The 20,287-nt window shown below is 46.7% G+C and overlaps 1 protein-coding gene and 1 long non-coding RNA gene across 9 annotated transcripts in view; one reads left to right on the top strand and one right to left on the bottom strand.

The window, feature by feature from the left end:
• Positions 1 to 2,280: 2,280 nt before the first annotated feature.
• Positions 2,281 to 12,144, bottom strand: LOC119059572 (uncharacterized). 7 transcript variants are annotated; one of them, XR_008389982.1, is made up of 4 exons: positions 12,016 to 12,144; positions 10,284 to 10,419; positions 4,109 to 9,671; positions 2,281 to 4,020 (listed from the first exon to the last, which is right to left on the bottom strand). It is a non-coding gene; the product is annotated as an uncharacterized LOC119059572 (long non-coding RNA). The 7 variants fall into 7 exon arrangements; XR_005084434.2 differs by lacking the exon at positions 12,016 to 12,144 and adding an exon at positions 10,504 to 10,591; XR_005084432.2 differs by lacking the exon at positions 12,016 to 12,144 and having other exon boundaries at positions 4,109 to 4,364; positions 5,314 to 9,671; positions 10,284 to 10,499.
• ZC3HAV1 (zinc finger CCCH-type containing, antiviral 1) overlaps positions 11,133 to 20,287 on the top strand; it is a 60,125-nt gene continuing 50,970 nt past the window's right edge. Inside the window, exon 1 of one of the 2 annotated variants that reach the window (XM_037159267.2) lies at positions 11,133 to 11,437. In XM_037159267.2, coding sequence (XP_037015162.2) covers positions 11,133 to 11,437 — 305 coding nt within the window. Of the gene's footprint in view, positions 11,438 to 11,583; positions 11,684 to 20,287 lie in introns of those variants that run through there. The other variant, XM_037159268.2, reaches the window with a different exon arrangement.

The raw sequence follows: 20,287 nt of genomic DNA, 5'->3' as shown, positions 1-20,287 counted from the left end.
AAAAAACCTCCCAAGTTCTTCTTTATGGCCTAATTTTCCACTGAAATGAGCCAAAGATATGGGGGTGAATATTTATTTAAATATAAAAAGTAACATTCACACATACCAGTTAAAATGAAGTGAATTTGTCTATGTGAAGATACTGAGAAAAAGAATTTGCAACTTCTGGTAGCTTATGTAATTATTTCTTTGGTGGAAAGATCGTTGGAGAATCAAGAAAGCAATATTACCATGATAGAATATAAACAGGAAAAATACCAAGCATTGCAATCTATGAGCTCGGAGAGGAGGAACTCCCTGTATCAGCCAGCTGCTAAGATGAAGGGTCCTGGAGAGGCCTGGTTCAGCCCATCCCCTCACCTGTAGCAAGAGCTGACGGTGACGTAGGGTTGAGTGCTTTAGAGTCAGTAAGACCTGGGTTAGAACCCTGCCTCCCCCCAGCCCCCGGACTTCCCCCAGAGGTAGAAAGCATGGAGATGTTTTTCTCCATGCTTCCTACCTCTGTGACCTTGAGCAGGTTACCTAACCTGAGGTAAGAAAACCCGTCTAACCAATATGTTTATGACTCATCTGAGATCACTGACAAGCAAGAGGCAACATCACACAGTGGTTCAGTGTGCAGCCCCTGCAGACAGACCACCTGGGCTCAGTTCTCGGCTCTACCACTTGCTTTAGCTGTGTGACCTAGGCAAGTCACTTAACCTCTCTGGGCCTCCGTTTTCTCAGCTGATCATGATAGTAATTGTACCTACTTCCCAGGTTCATTGGTCATGAAAGGATAGGGGAGGAAACATTCTTCTATCCAAGTTCTTCTGGCTGGTGTAACAGTCAAATTGGCATGAGGCAGATTAACAGAAAATAACCAAATTTATTACATTTGCACACAGGGGGTTTCCAGAAGAACTCTAGGCCTGAGGATGAATCAGGCAGTCAAGGTGTAGTTGCCGTCTTGAATCGTAGAGAAAGGGGGGTTGTGGGGCGGGACCTTAAGGGAGAGGGAAGCAATTCACATGCATACGGAAAACCGAATGTGTGGTAGACAAGTGTCTGTTGGGCTGTCTTCAACAATGGGCCCAGAGAGAGGACTTTGATCAAACAGGCTTTGCAAGGTTCCTCCCCGTCTGTTACACTTAGTTCATACTAAACTGCAGTTATCTGTGATCTGTAGTTATCTCCCTTCCTGGGGTGGGTCTTCTATCTCACTTCTTTTGGGCAGTTAGGGGGAGGGCAAAGCTTCTCCATCAGTCTTTTTTTGAAAAATCATTTTATGTATATGTGTATGTATGAATGTATTGATTTCAGAGAGAGAGAGAAAAGAGAAACAGAGAGAAAAACATCAGTTTATCGGACAACACTGTAACCAACAGAGCTACCTGGTCAGGGCCTGAGTCTTTTGTTTCTTGAAAACAACCAGCCTATCCCTGGCCAGGGTGGGTCAGTGGATTGAGAACTGGCCTGTGAACCCAAGGGATCTCCATTCCAATCCCCAGTCAGGGGCACATGTCCGCACTGCCAATCAGGTCTCCAGGTGGGGGTAAATGAGAGGCAACCATATATTGATGTTTTGCTCCATTTCTTTCTCCCCACCTTCCCCTCTCTCTAAAAATAAATAAATAGCCCTGGCTGGTATAGCTCAGTGGATTGAGTGCAGGCTATGAAAAGGAAAAGGTTGTGATTCGATTCCTGGTCAGGGCACATGCCTGGGTTGTGGGCCAGGCCCCCAGTAGGGGGCGTTCCAGAGACAGCCACACATTGATGTTTCCCTCCCTCTCTTTCTCCTTCCCTTCCCCTCTCTCTAAAAATAAATACATAAAATATTTTTAAATAAATAAATAAACTTTAAAAAATAATAATTTTAAAAAAGAAGAAAAAAATAACCTTAGCCCTAGCCAGGTGGCTCAGTTGCTTGGGTTTTTGTCCCGCAAAGTGAAAGGTCACTGATTTAATGCCAATGACTTCAGACTCTTTCTGAGCACATTTAACATAGTAAATGCTCAGGGCCTGGTGGTCTTGTCAGCATCTGACCCGGTGCCTTGACATTCAGGGCACAGTCTTAATTCTGTCCCATCCCGGTGGTACAGTAGTCAAGGAAGACGCCCACACTGTGAACCGCCACCCAGATGCAGCCTGCTGCTAAACCTCTCTCTGCCAGCCAAGCCCAGTCCTGCCTTGAACTTCCCTGCGCTGGCCTTGGATATCTCCCGCTTCCTGTGATCCTTCTCCAGCCACACACAGCCTGGTAACCTGTTGTAATCCCCCCCCCCCCCCCTTATCTGCTCTCTTCCCTTAATCCATTCTTTCTGTGCTCCTCCGGGCCTGGGTACATATCCAGTTTTCTTCAAGAGTCCACATTACTTTGTGTGCGGGAACTTTTGTGAGTTTGGACGGACTGTATTAATCTCTCGTTGCCATGTCACAATGTATCACAAAACTTAATAGCTTAAAGCAATCAATATTCTTATCTCCCGTAGTGTCTGCTGAGCAGCTCAGCTGGGTGATTCTGGCTCAGAGTCAAGTCCCTCCTGATGCTGTCAGCTGGGGCTGCAGCCACTGCGCATGGCCCCCCACCCCCGACACACCAGGCAGGCTAGTGTCTGCGGTTGGCAGTAGGTCTTTGTTACATGCCACGTGGATCTCTCCATCGGGCTGCTAGAAAGTCCACACAACAACTGGCTTCCCCAGAGCACGTGTAGAGAGAGCAAACGAGATGACAGTCACAATGGTTTTTACGACCTAGTCTTGGAGCTCACACTGTTGTTTCTGTGATGTCCTGTGGAGCACGCAGGTCAGTCCTGCTCAGAGTGGGAAGGGTCTGCACGAGGCCGCAAATATCAGGAGGTGAGAGGCGCTGGGAGCTAGCTGACTAGTGCATTAGACCATCTCATCGACGAGTTGCGACTTGCTCCTTGAGCAGAGACAACTTGCTCGTTGCTTCTGCTTTCAGACAAGTGTTTCGAGAAGAAGGTTCGCAGCCTGAAGTTCCTCATTTTAACACCACCAAAGAAAAGTCTAAATGTGTTCTCAAAGAGGGGAACTACCCTTCTCTCTCTAAATTTAACCCCTCCGGTACACCTACTGCTCCTTCTCTTCCCAGTTCAGTGCTTCGGAGGGAGCGTAGCTGCTAGGCAGTTTCGATCTAGGGAAAACCCCTCGAAGCCCTCCCTCTGCCCTCCTCTGTCTGGCTAATTACTGCCTCCCTGACTCCCTTATCTCCTGGCGAACATCTGCTTACCCTGGACTTCAGACATTACATCTGCCTCAACCCTCTGATGTTTATGTACTTCTAATTTCTAAGACTTAGCGTAGCTGACTCATTGGCTGTGTATAAGTTATACTTCATTTTTTGAAAAAATATTTTTATTTATTAATTTTAGAGAGACAGGGAGGGGGAGAGAGAGGAAAAAAGAGGAAAAGAGAAACATCAATTTGTTTTTCCACCCATTTATGCACTCATTGGTTGACTCTTATATATGTGCCCTGACTGGGGGTCAAACTCACAATCTTGGCGTCAACCAACAGAGCTACCCAGCCAGGGCTTGCTTCCCTTTTTGATGGCTGGTGGTTCAACACACTCATGTGGCCTGATATCATACTAATGTGCCCTAGAAACTGCAGCTTTGCACTCCCCCCAGTCTTAGCTCTTCGAAGTTTTCACACATGCCCAGATGTTCCATGAAAACAGTAACGCGCAAGCAAACAAACGAATACAAAAATCTCCCTCTAGCTACTTGAATAATTCCTCTCCTTTCCTCTCCTCTGTGTCCCTTGTCAATCTTCTAAAGTGAGTGGTCCATTTTGACTTCCAACATTACCATTCCGAACAAGCTGCTCCACCAGGGGAACTGGAATACAGGACTTTACACAGAAGAATTTATTCACCTAGAAGCAGTCTCGCGGGACACAAGCTTTAGCACCCTGGCAAGGATCGGGGGTGCTAAAAATTACTGCCCGTAATTACTGCGCCTGGCAGCCTGGACAATTTGATGGCCCATGAAGAGTGAGGCTGAAATGCTTACATTTCTGGGGAAGAGAGTAGAAGAAAGAATTAAAAGACTCAGGAACGTGAACATGGTGGATAAGTATATGAGGTCAAGGCCAGAAGACTCACCAGAAGATGAGGCATCCACAGGATGGCTCGGAAGGGTCCCATTCATGGAGGATGTGGGGCACACAGCGGTGAGGAGGACAGCAATGTCACTAGGAAGTTTCAGTGATGCTTTCCCTGTAGGATGTCACTGACCTTAGGAGGCTCACTGACAGCCGTGGGAGTGATAGGACCTTGATGCAGCAGTCACCAGGCAATGGCGCCTAACCGCAGAAGCCAGGCATTTGCAACATCCAAGTCACAGTGGCAGCCAGGGGACCTGACCAGAGGAGAGCTTTAGAAATAGGGAGTAGAACTGAGTTTTCCTAGGAGGAAAGCAGATGGGTAGCTGACCAAGCACTGCTTCACAGGTATAATCTGAAAAGAATGAGATTTAGTAAGCAGGAGAATAAGGAAGGTGGTCTCCCCAGTTAAAGGTCACAGTTGCTTGCCTGGTTTCCATTCCTGAATCAGTGTTCAGAAGCAAAACCCAGTGGCTGAGAGGTGGCCAGGCTCCCAGGGAGAAGGGCCTATAGCACTGTTCGAGGTCGAGCCGTTATACTTCCTCCTCTCCTTCCCCACGGAGATCTCGAAATACAACATCTGCCTGGATGACAGAACACTGGGACATTCTGATGACTTTGGGGCACAAGGTCAGAGGTCAACTAATACTCTGAGACCTGAAGCCTCTTCATAGACTTTCTCTCCCGCTGCTAGAGTGGGAGCAACGGGAACCCTAAGGTACAGCCTCCAGTGGGTCCCTTGGGTCCATGGACTCACTGGTTGTCATCCTCCTAATCCGCAAAGGTGCAGGTGGGATTTGGGAGCTGGGCTAGCCCCTCACGTGGCGTCCCTGCGACCCTTCCCTGCCGTGGTCGCTCTCATCTGCTCATGAGAAGCCATCCCAGCAGGGGAGGCGCACGGAGCATTTTAAACTGCACCTGCCTCCTCCCCTCCAGGCCAATAGGAAGGGGGGCCCAAAAAACCTTGTATTTGCCTTGTCTGGTGTGGCTCAGTGAGTTGAGCACTGGCCTGAGAATCCAAGGGTCGCTGGTTTGATACCTAGTCATGGTATGTGCCTGGGTTGTGGGTCAGGTGCCCAGTTAGAAGCATGTGAGAGGCAACCACACATTGATGTCATTCTCCCTTTCTTTCCTCCTCTCTAAAAATGAAGAAATAAAATCTTAAAAAAAAACTAAATAAATAAAAAATTGCATATTTATTCTTACATGTTTAAACTTCAGTCGTCTTCAAAGTACTCTCCATTGGATACGATGCACCTATTGAGACATTTTTCCCACTGCTCAACACAGTCTTTGAACTTATCAATTTTGATGCCTTTGAGTGCTTCTGCCGCTTTTTGTTTCACCTCTTCCACACCTGCAAAATATTTCCCCTTGAGGACTTTTTTTCGCCTGGGGAAACAGCAAAATAACTCACTGAGGGCAAGATTGGGTGAACGGGGAGGGTAGGGCGTGGCAGTCATGCCGTTTTTGGTCAAAAACTGCTGAACCCTCTCGGCACGGTGTGGGCAGGTGTGCTTGTAAATCATCCATCATGAAATGGGCAAATGCATTGAGTCCTCCAGAAAAATTCACTGAAGCCGAATGCAGCCTCTCACAACAACACCAGTTGGTGCACTGGTACAGATGGGTTCCTGGAACATTCACTTACCAGAGAAAGCCTGTACAACAAGGAGCCTGCCTTCCAGAAGATAATTGTTGTGGTTTTTTTTGGTTCTCCCTCATACAGTAACCACAAAATATCATTACATCCTGGGTAAGGGAGGATGGCAGCTGTTAGTGCCACTCTTAACTATCAAAAAGATAGTGGTCCCTACCTTATGTCCATTTACCTTGCCAGTGTTGACTTGGCAGCAGTTGGGTGGATGCTAGAGAATGATGGCAGACTATTGCAAGGGAGTAGAACCCCTTTACACCAGCTGCCCCTGACAGAGTGGCTCGGCCCGAGTGGAGTTACGCCGTCTCAGGTACATGACTGTTTGTGGGAAACTCAGGTCTTCTTTCTGATGCAGTAAAGAATTAAAGATCAGCAAGTGCTTTGGTATGCAAGCAGAATTCATTAGCGATACGTTCTCAGAGACGAGAATGGGCCTTGCTGATGTGAATGAAAGGCAGGAGGCAAGACAGGGCAAGGCAGCAGGTCCTTTATTCTGAGAACTTAGCGGGATGGGGGGACGTATTCATTTGGGGGACAGAGGTTGGGAATGCCTTCCCACGGGAAAATGTGACCACCTAAACGTAGGTATGTGTGGAGGTCTATTAACCCAGGTCCTCATCTTTTTCTAGACTACCTCTTGTCATCTGTTGTAGAAAAGATACGTGACCGGAGGCAGTTAATCAAAGTTAAGGCAGGTACCCAAAGTTATTTATGGGCTTTTTCTTAAAGCACTGTGGGCCCCCTGCCACCCCTCCTTCTCCCACATATGCAACTTCTAGCTCACAATTGCCATCCGTTTGGCAAATGCCTTCCTTTCTATCCCAGTCAGGGAAGAGGATCAGAAATAGTTCATATTCACACAGCAAGGATACCTACCAGCATTTGCAATTTTGCCACAGTTTCATGTTCCCTCTTCAGTTCTCTGTCCTAATATACTTCAAAGACAACCACAGCATCACTTCGATCCGTTCCAACAACCATGTCGTGCTGCTCAGGCCGAAGAAGAAGTTGGAGCACATGCTACCGGCTTGAAATGACGCAAGTGCTCCAGACGGTGGGAGGTAAAGCCTGTAGTTTTTGTGACCTACTGCTTCACTAAAGGATATCAGAGGCCTGGTGGTGAGCAGCATCCTGGTACATGTCCTCCCAAGTAAAAGACAAATTGCTGTTATCTTGGATCGCTTGCCGGAGAGAAGGAAGAGCAGAGCCTGTAGGGAATCTTTGGGTTCCGAGGAAACACACTCTACACCTAAGAATCCTACCGCTGCCCATGTACCAGGTGACACAGGAGGCGGCCAGCTTTGAGTGGGGCTCAGAGCGGGAAAGAAGAGCTCCGCAGCAGGTCCAGGCTGCTATTCAAACAGCCCTTCTGCTTGGACTATGCAATCTGGCAGAGCCTAGCGTGTTGGAGGTGTCAGCGATGGGAGACGATATAATGTGACAATTACGGCAAGTCCCAGCGGCAGAATCACAACACCATCCCCGAAGTTATGCCAAGTGTGGTGAAGAATTACACTCCTTTGGAAAAACAGCTCCTACCTTGTGGCTGGGCACTGGTACAGATCATGATTCACCCTGGGTTCAGAACTGGCCATCATGAGCTGGGTCCTAGCAGACACGGAGTCATAAGCCAGGCAGACCCAGCATCAAAGCCAACATAGGAGGGAACTGGTACATCTGGGGCTGACCCTCTCACGACTCAGGAGCTGACTAAGCAGCGCAGATTCCCACGTCACTCATTACAGTTGCATTGGCAACCCTCTCCCAGCTTACACCCTAAGGCCACACGAGGCGTCCCATAGAAACAGCTAAGCAAGGGAAAGAAAACCAAGCTCAGGGTACGGATGGGTCTTCTCACTATGTGGATTCCAGCTAAAAATGGATGGTGGCTTGTGTGCGGATTCTGGTGAGGTATTGGGGTGTCAACTGGTGACCGCATGAACAGGCTAAGAGTAGCAACCCTAGTCTGACAAGGCGCTGAGACCAGTTAGAAATGAGGATTTGGGCTACACCCCTAGGGAGGTAACAGAGAACACCGAGGTGGTAGCTGAGGGGGAGGGGAGAGAGGATGCACAGTGGTGGAGGTATATCACCGAGGCCCAGTCGTGACCTCGCAACCAATTGCCTTGACACAGGCTATAGTTAATTACATGAACTTTCTTCCGCCGAGTTTCCTTTCAGGAAGAGCAGCCCGTCAGACCCCTGGAGTTGTTTTCTGAATACAAATGGAGATATAGATAACCGGCGATGCAACGAGTCACTACTACCCACCGTCAGCTAGCAAGTGTTGCTCAACTCAGGGAGTGTGTAGGTGATAGCTTCCAGCTTAAGCTCCTTCAGGGTCCGCCCCAGTGTTTGGACTAAAGTCACGCACTTCTCCCTGACGCGCCACCCCCCCAACAGGAAACAAGTTTAGTTGCCCGAGGCTAGGCGCCTGTTCGCAGCCGGGCTGGCAGAGTTGAGAGGTAGGCGTGGCAGTCTGACGGCCCCCACGGACCAATTACTGTCTTCCCTTAACTTTTTCTGGTGTGACACCACAGGGAACCTCCTGTAGTCCCAACTCCATAGCTCTGTCTGCTTCCCGGAGAACCCAATCTGCAATGGCACGAATTTCAAAATTTCCCCAGATAGCCGCCTTTTCCCTTCCCGCAATCCATTAAATCGTTTTTCACGGCTTCAAATCGAAGGGGATTTTGTGTCTCTATTCCCGACCTCTCTAGTCAAACTGTACTTTACCTTCTCAGATGTCTTATATACCAATCACAGCATTTAACCTGTGAATAAGCAAAATTCAACTGAGTAAGACTGGAGGTCTAATTGGCTTTATTAAGCAATTCATAGATCTGGCAAGATCCCATCTAGCAACTAGAAGGGCCCCCAAAGGGTATATAAAATGGAAGGTTTTTATAGGTAGAAGAGTGAATTATTAGCAAAAGAAATGGCTATTTTTAGGCCAGGACATCATCTTTTGGGGGAGGAAGAGAAGGTCAGGGTTTTATCATGCAGATTGCCTCTTCTTCCTGGGGGTTGAGAGAGAGATGGAGAGGCTCCCATAACAAACCCTGGCTGGGTATCTCAGTTGGGTAGAGCCCTGACCCAAAGCACCAAGGTTGTAGGTTCGATCCTCGGTCAAGGCACATACAAGAATCAACCAATGAACGCATGAGAAATGGAACAACAAAGCCATGATTCTCTCAAATCAATCAATCAATAATTAAAAAAAAACAGATTTCACCTTACAGATTTTTTACCAAATTCTAGACTGGTCGATTAAGATGATATTTCTGGGAGAGGGTGAAAGTGCAGTTAAATCAGGTATTAAATCTAGATTTGGTTTCATAGGTTTTAGCACAAGTGATGTTATTTGGGACCCGATTCCCTTACAATCAAATGTTTTTTCATGTCTTCCCAAACACAAGCTCTTTGAGGGCAGGGACTATGTCCTAAACTTCTGCATGTTCGGAGTCACTGACTAATGTAAGGACTTATTTATTTTTATTATTTTTTATCCTCACCTAGGGGCATGCTTATTGATTTTAGACACAGGAGAAGAGACAGGAGAGAAAGAGAGCTTCTCACACACCCCTCACTGGGGACAGAATCACAGCCTAGGCATGTGCCTTGGCTGGAAATCGAAACTTTGACCTTTTGCTTTAAAGGACATTCCAACCCAGTGAGCCACTCTGGCTCCGCCGAGATGCTATGTTGAATTTAATGGATTTGATCATGAAAGCCCTTTCCTGGGAGCCTATCAGACCACAGTTAAGGCCCAGCGGATCAAAGGCAACTGTAGAATAGCTGGAGGGAACATGTCAGACGATCTTGTGTGGGCCTCCAGTTTGGCCGGTTTTCACACCGAAGTATTCCATTCCCGGGGGACAAAGTTCATCCACCACGAATTACTGACCTGGGGAGAATTCACAATCATCATTCTGTAGAATTTCTCACTTGACAACTGAGTTCTACCAATTAAAAAAAAGTTTATTTCCTTGGATCATATGATCCAATGACACATTTATTTCGCTTGGAGTGTTGAGGGGGAAACTTCTCCGCTTCCAACCTGGGTCCAGGGCTTGTGGGCCTGCAAGTTAACTGACAAACAGGTGAACAGGAGAAAAGACAAGATTTATTTGCACCTGGGTAAGGGTGGGGAGCCCCCAGTAATAAAAACTGGAATAGCCAGAAGAGTGTATCTCTCAATTTAACAAAGTGGGCTTTTTCAGGCCTCGAGGGAAGAATATGGAAGGTGCTACTGGGCTTTTTGATGCTAATGGCAACGGTCAGTGTGTCTCCTCCACCTGGCAACTGAACTAGCGGTGAACTCCTTAGGAAGCGAGTCCAAGGTAGCTGTATTTTCAGGAGGCTCTGCTTTAATCAGATCGAGAGAATTTCAGATAAAATTTCTTTTGTATCTTTTGTAGCGCAAGTTTTCACTTAACCTTTATACCAACTCCGGGGGACCCAGTGGGTCCCCACAGGAAAAAAGGTCTTGTCCAGAGATCTAAAGAGAAAAACTTACCTGGAATCTCGGGATCTGTCTAAACATGCTCCTTTCTGGCTACTTGCTGTAGAGAATTCAGGGATGCCTGGGGCACCGCGGTCAGCAATTGCAGGCATGCGGGCCAGCAAAGGTCAGGAAGAGGTTCTTTCAAAATCTCGAGAGAAAGCAAAAGAGAGGGAGAGGAATAATCGCTTTTTTTTTTTTTTAAGGGCGTGGTGACGCAGGAGAAAGGACACACCGGTCCCGGCGAGGCGGCCCAAGGTCTGGCGGTGCCTGTGAGCCGGATTTGGGGGACCTCGGGGAGCATCCGGGATCCAGCCCGGTGGCTTGCGTGCTTGCTCAAGTTACTTCCTCCAACATGGAGTGAAGTTAATGATATTCAACTTAAGGCGGCTCCCAAACTCGCGTCATTCGTCACCCCGGCCGCCTTATAAAAACTGCTCCAGTGCCCCGAGATCATTTTTAGTTTCTCTTCTTTCCGAAGAAGTCTCGCTCTGCCCAGCTGGGGACCTCACTCTCGCGGAGCCTAGAACCCAGGGGGAGCGGTACGTAGGGCGGCGGCGGCCGTCGCGGTCGTCTGCCCATCCGCCCGCGGGGTTCGCCTTTTTTCCTTTCGGTTGCTGTCGCGGTGGACTTTAGACCTGACCCCACCAGATCAGGTCGGTGGTATCTGCCCTCTCCACCCGCGGGCGAGCGGGAAACCGAAACTGCTGGGCTCCGCTGCCCGCGGCGGGGAGCGCGCGCTCGCGAACCCCGGGCGCGCCCAGCCGGAGCGCCGCCCGCGCCCGCCTCCGCCCCCGGGGCTCCCGTAAGTTTCGATTCTTCCCCGAGCCGAGACGCACGTCGCGGCCAGACCAGCGGAGCGCCATGGCGGACCCGTCGGTGTGCTCCTTCATCTCCAAAATCCTGTGCGCCCATGGGGGCCGCATGGCCCTGGCCGCGCTGCTCGACGAGATTAAGCTCTCCGAGGCGCAGCTCTGCGAGGTGTTGGAGGCGGCCGGGCCCAACCACTTCTTGGTGTTGGAGACCGGCGACAGGGTCGGGGTCACCCGGTCGGTGGTGGCCACTACCTTAGCCCGCGTCTGCCGTCGCAAGTACTGCAGAGGCTGCGAAAACCTGCACCTCTGCAAACTCAATCTGCTGGGCCGGTGCCACTATTCGCAGTCGGAGCGGTAAGTGCGCTGCGAGGGAGGGGCGGCTTCGCGCGTCCGGGGTTGGGAAGACTGTCGGGGCTGCGGTCCGCGAGGGGCGCGCCCTCGGGCGGAGGGGGGCCCTTGCACCCCACAGCCTCTTCCTCCAGCCCTTCACTTTTCTGCAGAGAGCCCTTCCTCCAGCGCCTCTAGACTTTTTCCTCAAATACAGCTCATGTGATGCTGCCTCCGGGAAGACTACCCTTAACTCCCCGCCCTCTTAATAAGGTACTTTGGGGTCCGCCAGGGCCTAGAGAATTTGGAGGCAGGTTTGGGAACGAAGGAGAATGCCTCCTCTCTCTGGGATCTTGATTGTTTACCTCTTGGCTACCTCCGTTCCTAGGCGCGTTCCCACATCCCCACCGCGCTGCGCACCTAAATCCGTCTCCATTTCCCTCGTTGCCCCTTTTCTGATACCCGATGCTGGTCCGCACCATCCGTTCAGGGTTATTACCAATGATGTGTTTTCTCCCAGCATTCTTTCCTGGTGGCCTCTCCGCGGTGGCCCAAGCCCCCGACCGCCCGCTCTTGGGACCACTTTGAAATACAGTGTGGCTTACCTCTCAGGCAGCTATTTCTGGGTTCCCACTTGTTCTTTATTGCCACCTCAATATAAGATGTGCCTTAAGGTTGGGGTTACACTTTTTGGCCTGTCTACCAAGTCTCTCCCTAAGAGTTCACATGTTGGGGTGAGGGGGTCACATGTGTAGATGTCTGGCTTGTGTACTTCCGTTGCCCAGGCCTTTGGCTGAATCTGGGTTCTCGGGCTTCCGGTGTCTGAGGAGCATCTGTACTTGACTGTGGGTCAGACTCACCATCTCGCCGCCGGGGCAGGGTCTCTGACATCCCCCGCCAAGCCCTTCGTCATCCTTCACAATACTTTAATCACTAAGTCCTCTTATTGAAGTCCCCCATCCTCTTCCTGCGTGGGTCCTGCTGCCCAGCTCACTTCTGAAGGAATGCCTTGTGGAGTTAGTATACGATTGCTTCTCACTGTAGTCTTTCTCCCATCTTTTCTCTCCCCGGGGCGTTCTGCTCCATTATTTTTCTTAATATAGGACTTTTCACATTTTGCCCTCCTCAGAAACTTTAAATGGCGTCCCAGTGTCCAAAACGATGGTCCTCAAACTTCCGATCGTGCACTCGTTGGCGGAAAGCTTTAGATTACTCACCCCCACTAATGTGTAATACAATATGTATAAGTTGTGTTTTAAATAGATAATGTATTATTTTAAAAATCACTTGTTTAGGGCAAACCAAAAAATTTTTAAAGTGCTTGAATATGCTTCGTTGTTGAAAAATATTTCTTGACTATGTTGTGAGGCACCAATTTGGAAGTATGTCTGGCTTTGGGGAAGTTACGGATACAGAGGGAGACAGCTAAGTCACAGCAACGGATGACATCAGGAAGGAAGACCGGAGGGAAGAGGGGGAGGATAGAAAGAAAAGGAAGGAACATTCTAGCACTAAACCGAGTAAGGGTTGGAAGGCTTTGTTACCTCTTTTTCTGTTCTATTGTGAAATCGTTTTCACCAACTAGCTCTGGCTTTTAACCTAATTAAGTTTTAAATACAGATGCTGCTTTTATTTATTTTTTACTGTGGCTATTTTTAAATTACATTAAAGTAGCAACAAGAGAATGGTGGACCCCTTATACATATCACTTTGGGTCAACAGTTTTCAAAATATGGGCAGTTTTGTTTCATTTATTCCCTCCTATCCATCTCTGTCCCCATCTCCAATGTTTCTTTGCTTCATAAATACTTTAGTATCTCTAAAGCATAAGGACTCTGTTTTATTAACGTAATCATGGTACAGCGATCACATTTTTTACAATTACTATTTCAGTTTCATTGAATTTCCAGTTAGTTTGAATTTTCCTGATTGTTTTATAATATGACTTGCCTTTTCAGGAAAAAACCTATACAGACTTAATCCATAATTGTTTCAATATATTACATATCCAATATATTTAGAAACTTTGTTTCGGTTTCTTATACACAAACTTCTAGAAACTTTAGCTTTTTGTCTTATGAATTTTAGAAACTTTAGCTTTTTGTTTTGTGAACTTTTTTTTTGGTCTGGTTTGTAACATCAAAACCATTTTAAGCTTATAATTTAGGTTGCTAACCTACACTTTTCTGTATTTTAAAAGAATGTATGTAGTTTAGGGATAATTTGGTCCGTGGAAGTTTGTATGGCTCCTTTGGGGAGTTCATTTAAGTCTACTTTTATTTTAGTGAAGTGATAAATTTTTATTCCGTACATTTATGGGTTGCTATATTTTTTATTAACTTTTAAAATTTACTTTGCATCCCTTTTGAATTTGAGAATTACGAATTTTTAATCCACTAATGTACATTGTGTCCTTAAAATAATGAAGAATTTTTTTTGGCTCAAAGCCTGGAAAAGAATGTGTTTTTTTTTTCCAAGTACTTTTTAAAAATGTTCTCCCCTTCTTAGAAACTTGTAAGACCTTATCTTCTAAAACTTGAAGTGAGGGAGTCTAAGAACTTTCTTTGTGGATTACGGGTTATTGGGATCAGTTGACCAATTGGAACCCACCTTGAGATTACCGGTTCAGTTTGGTAAACTGTTCTATTTGAGGACAGTTTGCACTTTGCTGGATTTATAAAATTGCCTTTGTAGTGCTGTTAAAATGGGATCTTTCAGAGTCTGTAGTTCCCATCTTGTCTCTTGCATTGCTTTTAGCCACACCTTTTAGTCAACACCAGGACTCGCTTTGTTGTTGAATGATTACTTGCTTTGCTGCATCAGTTTGGTTGTTTGTAACTGCTTTGCTGAAATAGAGGCCCACGGGTGCGGTTCTTATCTCACTTCTGACATACACAATACCTATTCACTGAACCAGTCACTGTGCACCAAGCACTCTGATAAGCACTTTGGAGAAGGGAGAGTTAGTCTTTACCAGGATCCTTGAGGTGCAGGGGTTGTACGCCCCATTGTAACATAAGGCCCAGAGCTGTTGTGAAATTTACCGAAGGCCACATCGCAGATATCTGGCAGGGCTGGTGTTGAACCTAGAGCTGCGTAACTTCTTAACGAGCTACTTATGTGGTCAAATGGCTGTGTGAAGTGTAATCTTGCATGAATGCAAGTTATGGCTTTTGCAAGCGTGATCTCTGCTTAAAGCAGGCTGTCTGTGTCTTCGACCAGCTTCGTGGTTTCTGCTAACATGGCGGTTTCCTCCGTGCTCTTTCCTGTTTGCGTGCCTGGCCCCTGTCGTTCACTGAAGCTTTGGCTGGGGGTAGGTAGATGGGGAGAGGATTAGCTGACTCGTTCATAAATTGACCCCCCCAAGTCCTCCCCCCCCCCGAAAAGTGCAAAGAATAATATAACAAGCACTGGAGTATATCTATTCTGAGTTTATAATGCAACAAGTTATATTAATGTAATAAGCTCATAACTCACCTTCCAGAAATAAGCAGTGTTTACATTTTTCATTTCTGCTTCTTCTAAAATACAGTGGAAAGCCATAGTGGGCCTAAGGTTATTATTTTTGTCTCTTCCCCAGTCCTGCTCCCCTTTCTTCCCAGAAGCAGCCTCAGTCATGATTGGGATGTGTATCCCGCCTTTCTGTAATTTCATAATTTCCTCACTTAATGTTCATTATATCCACATACGAAATGCAGTATTGTTTTACGTGTTTTAGAATTTTCTCTCAGTGTTAGGTTTTGGACATCTTATTCGTGTTACTAACTTTTAACAGCTGTGTAGTATTTCATCATCTGATTTTTACCACGATTCATACTTGTTCCTCTAATAATGAGTATATGGGATATTTCCAAGTTTTGGCTCCAGCCAACCATGCTGCCCAGAGCACGCCCATCACTTGGTGCTCCTGGCAAGAACCTCAGGGTGCGCCGTTAGCAAATGCTAACGTGTCGTACATGCCCCGGGTCGAATCGCTGGGTCGAATGGTCGTGCAGCTTCGGCTTTTCCAGATTAGAACAAATCACTACTAAAGGTGGTTGTGCCAATTTCTCCTTTCATGTTTGAGAATCCCAGGGTCCCCCATTTTATGGCCAACAAGCACTTGGTATTATCAGACTTTTTTGATTTATGCCAATCTGAAGGGTATAAAATGGTATCTTTTTTTGTTTTTAAAAGACTTTATTTATTTATTTTTAGAGAGAGGAGGAGGGAGGGAGAAGAAAGGCAGAGAAACATCAGTGTGCTAGAGATACATCAGTGGGTTGCCTCTTGCACGCCCCCAGCTGGGGACCTGGCCTGCAACCCAGGCATGTGCCCTGCCCAGGAATTGAACCGGTGACTTTTCCGGTCGGCACACAATCCACTGAGCCACACCAGCCAGGGCAATGCCGTCTGTTTCAATTTTAAAAGAGTTTTCTCATTAAAATGTGCATTATGTGATATTTAAGTCTTATGAAACTATGTAAGACTTACAGTAAATGGCTGTGTACCCACAAATCAGCTTCAGAAATAAAATATTACACTATGAAACCCCCCATGATAGAGGTAATCAGTAGAGACAAACACTGTTCTATTTCTTCAGTTTTACTGAGAGTGAGATTGACTACTAAACATTGTATGTATTTATGGTATACAGTGTGATATTTTGATACATACCTATGCATTGTGAAATTATTCCCTCAACCACGCTAATTAAACTATCCATCACCTTATCTATTTATGCTTCCCCCTTTTAAAAAAGATTTTATTTATTTATTTTTACTTATTTATGTTTAGGGAGAGGAGGAAGGGAGAAAGAGAGAGAGAGAAACATTGATGTGTGCTTGCCTCTTGCATGCATGCACCCAGCTGGGTATCTGGCTTGCAACCAAGGCATATACCCTGACTGGGAATCGAACCAGCGACCCTTTGGTTCCTAGGCCAGCGCTCAATCCACTGAGCCACACTTCCTCCCCCCTTTTCATGGTGAGAACCCTTAAGATCAATTCTCTCATCCAATTTCAAGTATACATCATTATTAACTATAGTCACCATCCTGCGCCTTAGATCTTCAAAACCCATCCACTTATAACCGAAAGCTTGTACCCTTTCACCAACATCCTTCCTCCCACCCCTGGCGATTCTCCTCTCTTTTTCTGTGAGTTTGGCTTTTTTGTTAGGCTCCATGTTTAAGGGAGATGACGTAGTATTTGTCTTTCTGTAACTGGCTTATTTCACTTAGCATAATGTCTTTAGGTGCATAGGTGTTGTCACCGATGGTGGCATTTTCTTCTTTTTGTGGCTGCATAATGTTCCATAGGATACATTTATACCACATTTTCTTTATCCTTTCCGCTGTTGACGGGCACTTGGCAGTTTCCACGTGCCGGTTATTGTAGACACTGCAGCAGCGAGCACGGGACTGCAGACACCTCTTGGAGATAATGATTTCATTTCCCGTAGGTATATACCCAGGAGTGGGCTTGCAGATCATAAGGTGTTTCATGTTTTAAATTTTTTTATCCTGGCCTGAAGATGTGCTTACTGATTTTAGAGGAAGGGGAAGGGAGTGAGAGATAGAAGGAGCGTCGAATCATCGATGTGAGAGAGGCGCATTGATCAGTTGCCTCTCATACATGCCCCGGCCAGGGATTGCAACAGAAGCATGTGCCCTGACCTGGAATTGAGCCTGTGACCTTGGAATTCCCAAGGCTACTTCTGGAGCCTCTGGACTTATTCGCCGGGTCTTAGTACACGTGGGAGGAATCGGGCTGGCATGTCCATTGCCTCTGTATGGTGACGTGAGCAGTGTGTCGCCGAGCCTGGGCTGGGAAGAGAAGTGGAGGGTTGGAGCCGGGGGCCATGCCGAACCTTCTTCTTGCTGCTCTGTCCTACCGTAGAACTCGGAAGAGTCTGAGAATTCTAAATTCCAGCCTGGCCTTCCAGGCTGGTTTCCATAAGTCTTCCAGACTTATGAAAATCTGTCTGTCAACATAGGAAGAGAGACCCCTGAGTGGTGTGGCTCAGTTGGTTGGGTGTTGTCCAGCAAAGCCAAGGGTTGCCAGTTCTATCCCTGGTCAGGGAACATTCAGGTTAGGTCCCCGGTTTGGGGCGTGTATGAGAAGCAACCAATGGATGTTTCTCTTTCCCATTGATATTTCTCTCCCTCTCTTTCTCCCTCCCTTCCCCTCTCTCTGAAAATAAATGAAATCTTTTAATAAAAAAAAGATCGGAAGAGAGAACTTATGTTATTGAGCCATTTCTTAACTTGATTAATTAAAGTATTTAGATGTTGGGTGCATGGATCTCTATTTTATCTTGCCCCAGCCTCACAGTTTTTGGGAGAGGGACCGCTGTCGTTCATTCCCACGTGTGGCTTTCCTTTGTATGAATACACATAGTTTACGTATCAACTTCCACATTATTGAAATTTAGACGATTTTCCGTTGTTTTACTGTAACCGTGGTGCGCCAAACATTTAAGTCCTAATGCTTGTGTTTAAAGTTGGTCTTGCTTGGTGTCTAATTTTCAGTTGTTGCTTATTTGCATTTGGCTTTTTTTTTGCCATCTTGGTGCTCTGTTTGTCTTTGTAATAGCTTTTATTTGGTTTTTTTTGTTATGTTTTTTTTTGAAGATTTATTTATCTTTAGAGGGGAAGGGAAGGAGAGAAGGAGAGAAACATCAATGTATGGTTGCCTTTCGTGCATCCCCTGCTGGGAACTGGCCTGCAAGGAACCAGCCTGCAACCCAGGCATGTGCCCTGACTGGGAATCGAACCTCGATCCTCTGGTTTGCAGGCCGGCGCTCAATCCACTGAGCTACACCAGCCAGGCAGCTTTTATTTGTTTTTATTGTAAAGTGTGTACAGTTCAGTGGCACGAAGTACATTCACGGTGTCGTGCGACCCTCACCATTGCCTCGTTGCAGAGCATTTCCCTCTCCCCAGAAAGAAGGCCCTCCCCATCAGCAGCCCCCCTCATTCCCCCTCCCCAACCCGAGGTAACCTCTGATTACCATCTGCCCGTGGTCGGACTATTCTGGGTGTTTCCTATAAACGGAATCATACCAGGTGTGTTGCACTGTGTCTGGCTTCTTTCACTTAGCACAGTTTTCAGGGTTTGCCTTTTACTTCTGCATGTCACGCATCGTTTATGTAGGTGTGTTTACCCGGAAGGTGTCTGTCTCCCTGGGAGTTCGTTCTGTTACTAACTGTGCTCTGCCCGTGGGGTCATGTTGTCAGGTCTGTGGCCTTGGAGACAGGCTGTTTTCTGCGACATGAAAGCACAAAGGTGTGTGTACCCCTTAAGAACTATTTGGAACTTTTGGTTCTCTTTTTAGATTTGTTTTCACTTTTATTTTGACTTGATCCAATTTGACTCACTTTCTGCAGACGTTAGTCCTCAGAAACCACGACATTAGAAGTGATACTGGGAATCAGGATAAAATCTCAGTGACAAATAAGCATCTGATAACAAAATATTTCCTTTCTTTTGACATAAGGTAGAGACAGCAAGATTAAATATTTAAAATAAGAATAGAGTTGTTTTCCTTCCATCGAAGCGTTCCGATTTGCTTACTGCTTCTGACCACATTTCTGTTCAGACAGGTATCTGTGACCTTTCCCTATAGGCTGCTTTGAAATGGCACAGCCCTGGGATGAGGCTGGAAAAGGAGCAAAAGAATCCGGAAGGACCTAGGATTTCAGGCCCAGTGAGAAATCAGTTTTAACCGAGTTGAAGCAGGGGAGCTGAACTCTGGGAGGAGAGAGTAGAGGCCCATTTAATGATCTTTGAACCCTTACCCACTGAGGAGAGATTTCAGTACATTTCAGACCAACTGGGAGGTCACCTAGGCAAGGAGTTTCCAAACATTTTGATTCCTTGCCTATCAGTAGAGGAAATTTTTTTAAAAGATTTTATTTTTGTTTATTTTTAGAGCGAGGGGAAGGGAGGGCAAAAGAGAGGGAGAGAAACAGTGATCAGTTGCCTCTTGTACACACCGCCACCAGGGATCAAACCCACAACCCAGGCCTGTGCCCTGGCCAGGAATCGAACTGGTGACCTTTCGGTGTACGGGATGGTGCCCAACCCACTGAGCTATACGGGTCAGGACTAATAGAGGAAATTTTGATCGTGTACTCTGATTATGTGAATACTTATTTAATAATATAATGTATATAACTTTTAATGTGTATATTAAATATTTGGTAATGTTTTTACCTTTAAAAATAACTTTCAGATCAACCTTACTGAGATATGATTTATGCACAATAAATGCTCCCATGTGCACTTGAAGAGGCCCGACAAATGGTGGGTACACCATGTAAGCACCACCATCAAGACAAAGAAAATTTCTATCCATCCTACAGGTTCTCTTGGGCCCCTTCTAAATTAACCAGTTAATTCCCTCCACTGCTGTCAATCCAGGCAATGACTTTTTAACTTTTTTTTTAAGGATTTTATTTATTTATCTTTAGAGGGAAGGGAAGGAGAGAGGGACAGAAACATCAACGTATGGTTGCCTCTCATGCGTCCCCCGCTGGGAACTGGCCTGCAACCCAGGCACGTGCCCTGACTGGGAATGGAACCACGATTGTTTGATTGTTTGGTTCACAGGCCCGCGCTCAATCCACTGAGCTACTTTTCGCCCAGCCAGGGCGAAAAGCTTTTTTACTCTTAGCTTCTTTTATTACTCTTTTAGATAGAAAATAAATATAAAAAGTTGCAACATTTTCTCCCACACGCTGGTGGAGCAGTCATGGGTGGGCCCCAGCTGCAGCAGTACTTCCTGGAACAAGGCTGTATATCGGCATCACCTGGGGGAAACTTAGGAAACCGCGGATTCCCAAGTCACAGGTCAGACCTTCTGGGGCAGCAGGAGTTGGGTGGGGCCGGAATC

Source organism: Artibeus jamaicensis, unplaced genomic scaffold (genome assembly GCF_021234435.1).
Source record: "Artibeus jamaicensis isolate MK-2021 breed Jamaican fruit bat unplaced genomic scaffold, CSHL_Jam_final scaffold_2172, whole genome shotgun sequence".
Taxonomy (NCBI): Eukaryota; Metazoa; Chordata; class Mammalia; order Chiroptera; family Phyllostomidae; genus Artibeus; species Artibeus jamaicensis.
This window is presented reverse-complemented; position numbering and strand designations above follow the sequence as displayed.